This window comes from Paramormyrops kingsleyae, chromosome 14 (assembly GCF_048594095.1).
Source record: "Paramormyrops kingsleyae isolate MSU_618 chromosome 14, PKINGS_0.4, whole genome shotgun sequence".
NCBI classification, from domain to species: Eukaryota; Metazoa; Chordata; class Actinopteri; order Osteoglossiformes; family Mormyridae; genus Paramormyrops; species Paramormyrops kingsleyae.
Window position 1 is genome coordinate 18286551 of NC_132810.1, and position 9124 is coordinate 18295674.

Consider the following 9124-nt stretch of genomic DNA (forward strand, 5'->3'; position numbering starts at 1 on the left):
AGGCGGAAAACCTCATTCGTGGTCAGTTACTGAGAATAAATTGTTTTGCCTTTTGCACATTGTCCACATAATGGATCGTTACATTTTTCTTTCATTAAAAAGAAAGGCATAAGGCATAACGATAACACATTTACTTTCCAATTAATTAAAATTTGTGGAACAGGATAAACAAAATGGTTAAGCGCCTCAAGATCATGAAAAAGAGAGTCTTTGTAATACTCATACAATCAGAAGGTCCTGAGCTGAAGAAGTCCTCTTACGCGACGAGTGGATGTTTAACGCATTTCACAAGTGACTTTGTCCTTTTCAACTATTTAAGTAGCAAAACACGTTATATATATATATATAGATATATACACGGATTAATTTGCGTTCAACATTCCCAGTGCGCACCGCTCACGCCGTTGAGCCTTTGCAGAAACAAAATCCGGCCAAACATATTTAAAACATTCCATTTGTCTTATAGTATTTAGTGAAATGGTCTACGATTCTCACAAACTCCACCACAGATGAGAAAACATATTCAAGAGCACGATCGTCTGAAAGATGATTTTAAAATGCATTGTCCAATAAACGGATTTAAGACACGCTTAATCTTAAATTCGGAAACACAGCATTTTATTAAAATTCTTATAAAAATCGGGACTTTGCCCCACCAGCGCGTTTAAACGGTTATTCACATAATTACAATAGAGCTAAACGAATTCTTTTGACAGCTTATTCACAATGTTGTGTCTTTTTTTCTTTGAAATTGGGAAATACACGTTTCCAGCTAAATATCCTGGAAAGTGAACTGCATTGCAAACAATTACCACTAAATATTTACAAAAAAGAAAGAAGAAAAAATAAAATAAGCTAAAACTTGCCAAGGTTTTATTCAAGGCCATAAATATTTAGGTCCAGTGTAAAAGCAGCTGGAAATAAAGGTCTATATAATTTTAAAGTGGTTTCTGTACGTGCTTGTTACACGGGTGACAAGAAGAAAAAAAAACATCTCTACAACACACAAACATACTTTACAAAATTTCACAAGCGCATTGACATTCTTAGATCGAGGGAGAGGCTGCACTCGGTTCTCGTGACGAAACCTTGTAAACGTGACGCACATATCAGCCCCAAATTAAAAACGGTAGATATGGGTCAAGCTGCAAAAAATGCAAAGTCTTTATTTTTTGTTTTATTGTTTTTTCTTTGCTCCCTATCACGTGAAAGCGCCGCTCCCGCCAGTCTCTAAATGTTCACCAAGTCCACTGTTGCGTCTGCACCAAATGATGTGCGGCTGGGAACGGCGGCGTGGCGGCAGCGCTGTACTGAGCATTATATTGCATATGCTGAAGAGACTGGGCACTGTACGCCGAGAACGGGATTCCAGCCTGGAAAGTGGCCGCCAAGTCCTGAGCTTTAAGTGTGTGGCAGGGCTTGCCGTCTCTGACTAAAACAGGTACAGCCACCCTTCGAGGAGAGGGTAGATGGGTCACTTCCATACCTTTCTCTGCTCGAGCTCTCTTCATTTTGTACCGATGGTTCTGGAACCAGATTTTCACTTGTGTAGGTGTCAGGCGAATTAGACTAGCAAGGTGTTCTCTCTCAGGCGCCGACAGGTACCTTTGCTGCCTGAATCGCCGTTCCAGTTCGTAAGTCTGAGCCTTGGAAAACAAAACTCTCCGTTTTCTCTTCTTACCGGAGTCGCTGCCGTTGCTAGAAGTTTCCTTGTCATTGTCTTGCGATTCGTCCGCGGAAGGCTCAGGAGATTTGGCAGAGGAGTCTTGCTGGGAATTAGCCGAAAGACCTTGCACTGCATGGGAAAACGGCCAGATAGTTACGGAAAAAGTTGCGTTCGCTGTGTGCATATTGACAGGCATTTAAAGCCTGACTTTCATACACCGATCTTCTGCCTAACTTTAAAAGCCAAATGAACATTTTAACGTACAAACGTGAATTTTTCATCGATCACTCCATAACACTACTATATCACATCGCGTTTGCCTGATATTGAATGAAATACTTGCTGATATTGAAATGAAATACTTAAACAGTATACCAAGGTGGGTACACAACTGCATTATGCAAAAAATAAGACCTTCACATTTTTCTTATTGCATAAAGAACTTGGAGCTTCGTATGTGTGCATAAGATTTTGGTTACACTTATTTTGACTCACAGTCTAAATACTGAAGGTCACTTTAGACATTTCATCTCACTAAACCTGAATGCTTCTACCGTGGTTATACATGGAGACATCATAATTTAAAACGAAAGGCAGATATTATTCAAGAGCAACTAGCCAAGGTCCTCAAACGTATGAATACTCATCAAAATAATTTCAATACACAGAAGGCGATCTTGCAGATAACAGAAATATTTATTCTCGGCAGTATCAGTAGATGAGCAACTTTGGTTTCTCAAGCGGTACTTACATGAATATTGAATGCTGTCTGTAGCGGCAAGCCATCTTGTGTAGGGATTATCACTATTATCGTAAAATGGATTCTTTAAGGGCAGATTTTGAACATTTTCTAAGGGACTCTGCACCAAAACCCCAGTCGTTTTCGTGGCTTCCGTCCCCTCTGTGTCTTCCTCAACTCCTGTAATAGATCCGTCCTCATCGTTTGTGTCAGGGAGATCCAAAATGTCCTTTACAGAAAAGCCCGTCTTTGTGTTGGTCAACGACATATTCTGAGGAAATTTATGCAGGAAAGTTGCTGCACCAGTTTGGCAATCCGCTGTTTCAAAAACACACAAAAGAGAATCGAAGTTTTGAAAAGGGACCGGTTAGTGCCGTTTGAGATTTAACTACAGTCAAAGCAAATAACGAAGCGCGGCTGATAATCATTGGCTACCACAGTAGTAGAGGAATCACTTCTGTAAGTCCAGGAAGAATGCCAAAGTGGCTGAAGCACTATATCTGGCTCATGGATACTGCGCTACTGCTGAGTGCTAGGGGGAAATAAGCCATTACCGGTCTGATCAGTCCATATAAGGTTGGTCTCAACACATGAACCTGCAGTGAAAAAAGCATTAAAAACGCAAAAGGTTGGACACGTGTGGGCGGGTCTTGGGAGTCAAGTGGATGAAGACAGTGTTTGCAGATGTGAAATTGTGGGTTTTGGGAAGATCCGAGCCTCTACTATTGGTGCTTCAGAACATGATGAGTGGTATAACGTGTCAATTAATTACAAAGATTGGGAGGGCCTTTTTTTACACCCTATTTACATACAAAGGACCTCCAAGTAGCTTCATCCTCCGCATACTCGAAAGCGCGTTTTAACAAATTGCTCATGAAAAGCGTTTGCGTTAATACTCTCCGCGTATGTAAAAATATAAAAGCAATAACCTGGAAAATTGCTTGTTGCCAACAGGGGCTAAACTGTGGTCTGAACGCTCGTTTAAAAGTGTATTAATTTCAATAATCGTTTCTCATCTGCACGAAATGCGTTTATTTAAAATGGCAAGAGACCAATTTATGTAAACCTTTTGGGTCAATATTTTGGTTCGGGCTTAAAGACAAGGAGCATACATTAAACATTAAGTCATGGACTCTTGTTTATTTCGAAAGGTACAAGCGGGTCGCAACAAGATTTTTTTACACCGCTTCTTCCTCTGTCTGTTGCGGACTGTAAACTTAATGCTGCCGACAGATGTTTCAATTTTGCTGGAAACAGATCTGAAAACTTTAAAAAATAAATGTAAAGAAGTCAGAAAGAAGATTCTATTATATACATATCAAAACCGATGATTACAGCAATATATGAAACGTCAGAAAACACCTTTCATATTGTAAAATAACCCGCAAGATTTTCCTCACATGAAGGCGCACTCAGCACAGAAATAATTAATGGATATAATTTTAATTAATAAATAAAACTTAATATAATGAAATTGTAGAAGAAATATCAGTATTTACTTGATTTCGTTTGTTTAGCCAGATTCGTTAGATATCTAATTTTTTAGGACGTCAGGCTTACATTTAATTAAAAAAATGTTACTTTGTAGCTTTTTAAATAAAATTCATTCCCATCTCTGGCAAATAAGAAAGCGATGTATTATTGTTGATCAGTTTATTTCCTTCTCAGGACTTTGCCCCCCTTTCTTTTTCTCTTAGCCTCCCTGCCTCCTATCTAGTATGTGATGTGGGTGACAATGTTTCACGTTTTTAGCGAGCCCTCAGCTCATCCTGGGTGGTCGGACCCGGACTAACACAAATACAAACCGATTGCTAAGCTGCGCACAATGGCAAAGATGTAGACAAATGTCCGGCTCCCGTTGGAAGCCTTTGTCCGGGCTCAGTTTTTGCATTTATTTCAGGGGTGAAATAATAGATGATTGACGCCCCTGTACAATGCGTTCTAACTGTTTGGAATAAATCTGAGGTTGTTCCTAGTTGTCATGGCATTCAGCTGCTTTCAATGGACTATCTCTTCATTCATTTCTGAATCCTTCCACAATATTAAGGAAAGTCCTTCATCTTCGCGCGCGCGCGCGCGCACACACACACACACACACTCGCGCGCACACACACAGTCCCCCTTCACGACAATATCAGCCACATATAAAAATCGATTTTCTTGCTCTAACATAATGCCGATTATATTACTCACTAGAATCAACAGAATTTTGCCAAATGTATTTACTGTCAAAGTTTCGAAAAATAAGCATGATATCGAAATACATATTTAAACGAATTTCTTAAATATTGTATAATATTTATATAATATATATAAAGTCAATCGAATGCTAATAGATCAAATTAACAAACACACAGCAAAACAACTACAAAATAATAATAATAATAATAATAATAATAATAATAATAACAATAATAGTAATAATAATAATACAGTCCACTGTGGATAGGTATTAAGTAGGTGCGTAAGTTGGGTCCCTTATTTGGGGCATGCACTACTGACGAGAGTCAACCGATAGGTAAATTTTTTACTCAGTCTGGACTAAGGGTTTTGGCCGTCGAATTAATCATGGTGCAATCTATACTAAGACCACAATGGGCCCATTGAAGTGATCAGGGAGTGAACGCAGTCGGTTGCTGTTAAAGCTTTCGCAAGGGTAGGGCCTGACCTTCTGCGTCAAGCAATGCTTAGTAACTGATATTTACTAGTAGCGCTTATAGAAGCAAATGCGTACTAGCGTGTGAAAAGAATCAACCAGGGAAAATAATAATTTAGGTGACAAAAATAGCGTGCATTCGCATATATTATAGCATATTTGTGTCCAGATAGATTCTTCAGGAATGCGCACGACTATGTATTACTTATAAAGTGATCGTCTTTGTCAAACATCTTCGAGGCAAATGTCAAACGTTCCATATAGCTATTCTTTCCCACTCGAAATAGGAGAGACTATGCGAGTGTGGCTTATTGGGGATGTATTTGAACAATTGAACTAAAGGGGTTTGGAAAGAAGAGGTAAATGTACACAGAGTAAGTGGCTGTACTTCACTTCAAGAGCCCTCTCCTTGTGTTTACCTGTTTACTTTCACAGGTAGCTGAAACAGACCGACTGCGTTTCCATTCAGACGTCGAATACATCCGACGTGCGCAACGCACGTTCAGTCTGAGTTGCCTGATTCAGACTTTCTACAATGTAAGTGCCACTGGAATAAGATACTCAGGGCAGATATAGAAACACACCCTGAGCACCATTCAGTGTTCCAGAGATGCATGTCGGTGAACAGTTAGTAAAACAGAACATAATACGAATATGCAGTGCGGACAGAAAAAAAGAATAAGTATGTAATAAGCATTTAATCTAACATGACCTGATTACCACGCAAATTATCACGCACAATTAATAAAGCGATGTGGTATTATTATTATTTTATTATTGTTAGTAGTAGTAGTAGCAGAATAAGTAGCTGTATTAGCAGTGTTTTGGTATTATTAGAGTAATATCTCAGATATCGACACTTATGCAATAGAATAAAGTATAAAACATTAATATATCTGTGTTCCTGTTGCCCTGTGTGCATAGTAAATCTGCTGAACTAACAGAGAAAGCATCGCCTAAAACTATATCGTAATCACCGTATTTATCATATAATAGCCTACTCTAAAGTCGCTTCAAAAATGAATAAGCGTCTATCCTAACCATGCTTCTTTCGAAGGCTGTGTTTTAGTACAGCACATAACACAGGATAATACTTTGCTTTTATATTCTGAGTAAATTGAGTTTGCTCATTATTTCAACGCAAGTGTCCCTGACGATGTACGTGAAAATACCGGGACCTTGTATTGCCGTATGGCAGGGTACGAGTAAAATGACAATTTTATACTTCCTATTAATATATATATATATATATATATATATATATATATATATATATATATATATATATATATATATATATATATATATGTTGTTTAGTGGGGCGCATTTGGTTACTATGCTGCACGCAAATTACAGATCATTTGTACAATTAAATATGTATGCGTACATAAGTAATAAGTTTTCAAAGAAGTCTGACACCGTTTCAAATATAAATACACTGGTAAATAGCAAGAATGACAATTTGACACCTTGCGTAATTTTATTGTACCTTTATGGGAAGATGGCGCAGGCAAAAACAATAATACATATTCTGTCTGTGAAAACATCATTGTTTGGAATTCAAAGACAAATGATTTCTTATTCAAACCACCAAATGAAGTAATAATCCTATCTAACATATTGGGAATGCCAGCGGAAGATATATAATAGCATTGATCTTTGCTTTTGTAATCGCCGAATTTCAGTGTTCCGACGCCCGGGGCTAGCTGCTCGGTTTTGATAAAGGTAACCTGCTTTTCCTCGCGGGGTTCATGATAAAATGTATAAACTGACAAGGAAGATTTTTAATTACCATAAGTCTATGTATTATATTCAGGTAAAAGTATGTCCGTTTCATTTGTGCGTCTTACTGGTTGCCTGCGGAAGTTCCCTTGCGGCACAAATCTTTTTTCAGCGTTTTTATTCCAGAAATCTGGCCTTTTTCCCTCCAAGGCAAACACTACGCTTTTATTCGTTTTCCTTCCTCTAATGATTAAACATGTCACAACGAGATTAGCGCCGCGCTTCTGCCCCGAGGAGATGCCTTTATTTGTTAAACTACGAGTTTATTTGTAACGGTGAATTTCATGCAGCAGTATGTTAAATTCCGCGTTCTGGTCCTTTATCGGCTTTTCTGAAACAAATTGCCGAATAGCTTATTATTTTTAATCACTTCTAATGTAATACATCAGAGAGACGAAGGAGCCGTTGGTACATGTTGTAGCGACCTGCTTGAAATTAATTATACAAGGAACCACTGAGCAATTTATATGCATGTAGGCTATTCAATCACGGCGATAATTAAAAGGGAATTCTTCTGGCAATGATTTAAATAACTGGTTTAAAATGTACGAGAAATAGATCACTGTGGTTTCTTTTTTAAACTCATACTGGAACAGAAACTGTAACAGGGCATAAAAGGTGTTTTCCGATCTCACACTGACTAGTCACATACAACTAGGAACCAGTAGCCAGGAATAGACATTTCTAATACTATAGCGAACTCTACTGACATAGCGGTGAACTGCCGAGGGAAAAATCACATCAGTTTATTCTCCGGAACACGGATTTTTGTGCCATCACAAAGGAGGGGATTACAACGAGCGAGGGAGTTTAAACTATAAACTATACATTCAAATTGTAATAATGGGGAATGAATTCTCGTAGAAATAACGAGTTTATAAACAAAAATGGAACGTAAGACAAATCACATATATGCTACATGTATATTTTCTTACTGCTGCTTCGTTTTGCATTTAAACATTATACTGAGAAAACCCATAAGGGCATATCATTTGTTAGTTCATTTTAAGATAATTCGAAATAAGATTACGACTGTTCAGCGCCAGGTCCACTTCTTAGCAACCCGGAACATATGTTTAAAACGTGCATTTTTTTTAGTATTTGCATGGCATAAAACCACAGAGACGTAAAAATAATTATTTGAAAAAGTGAAAATTGTCAGCCAAGTGACAAGCAATTAAGGCAGCAACGAGTGTTTCCGAGTTCAATACCTATTAAACGTCTCTAGAAGATATGAGGAGAAGTGAATTTCCCCACTGATAACTTGAAAAAGAAGTAAAGTGACATTTGTTTAAATCCAGTTTGGTGAAACTTTAACCTCGGTACCGTTAAAAGTATTAGCGCGTTAATTTATTTATCTCAAATTACTCTAATCACTAATGCAAAGGGATAAACCTGCTATCTAAACAGTGTTTGTGTTTTAATCCGCAATAAATATATCAAATACAATCGTCGCGGATGGAAGACCACCGTACGGCAACAACAAAACGAATTCGCAATCAGCAAGGAAACCAATTTCTGATATTATTCAATCGAGCATAAAAAGTTTTAAATATTTTAATTATTGGTCTACAAATGTATCATAACTCGATTAAAAGCAGGTTATTGCAAGAGCTACACAGGCAAGCGGCGATATTGGAAGTCACCACGAACTGAATTAATTCACAAGTGATTTCGCTTGACTATTCCGCGCACAACCTACCTTATATCGCATTCGAAGGGGTTAAATAATAAAGGCATATATTGTGCTCACCTGGTGACTGATGAAAGGGGCTAAGTGGTGAAGCCAGCGTTAAGACAGCTTGGAGTTAATGAAATATCTCCAAATGGAAGTCAGGAGTGCGTGCAGAGATAAGCTTGATGTGCTTTATATACCCAGAAAGCAAGTGCTCCTCTTCTGATATTGTCCAAGTGCGTTTGCATAGCTGTCCAAGTGGCTCTGCTCTTGCTCTCTCGCTAACATTGCATGATGTTTGTTTTCCCCAGCTATGACGCGAGGCAAAATATTGGCCATATGTTCATCGGCAATAAACTGGTCATAAGCGCAAACACGGCCCCTCTTCTTGGTGCTTTTAGCTGGTTCATCGCAAGTTTCTTATACAGGTTGTTGTCAGTAAAAGAAAAAAAGCACAATACGCGTGTGTATGTGTATATATAACATACGCACTCATTTACACGCTTATGTGTTTTGTGTGTATGTGCGTTTTGTTTTGTATGTGTCCCTTTTGTGCTCGTTTTCAAATCGTTATGAATGTATATGTGTCTCTAATATTGCAACAGT

The 9124-nt window shown here is 38.1% G+C and overlaps 1 protein-coding gene across 1 annotated transcript; it reads right to left on the minus strand.

The window, feature by feature from the left end:
- Window positions 1-659: 659 nt before the first annotated feature.
- On the minus strand, window positions 660-8646 carry nkx2.2a (NK2 homeobox 2a). Its single transcript, XM_023808666.2, has 3 exons — window positions 8597-8646; window positions 2418-2723; window positions 660-1795 (listed from the first exon to the last, which is right to left on the minus strand). The coding sequence occupies exons 2-3, from the start codon at window positions 2671-2673 to the stop codon at window positions 1239-1241; spliced, it is 813 nt and encodes a 270-aa protein (XP_023664434.2). The 5' UTR covers window positions 2674-2723; window positions 8597-8646; the 3' UTR covers window positions 660-1238.
- Between the last annotated feature and the right edge of the window lie 478 nt (window positions 8647-9124).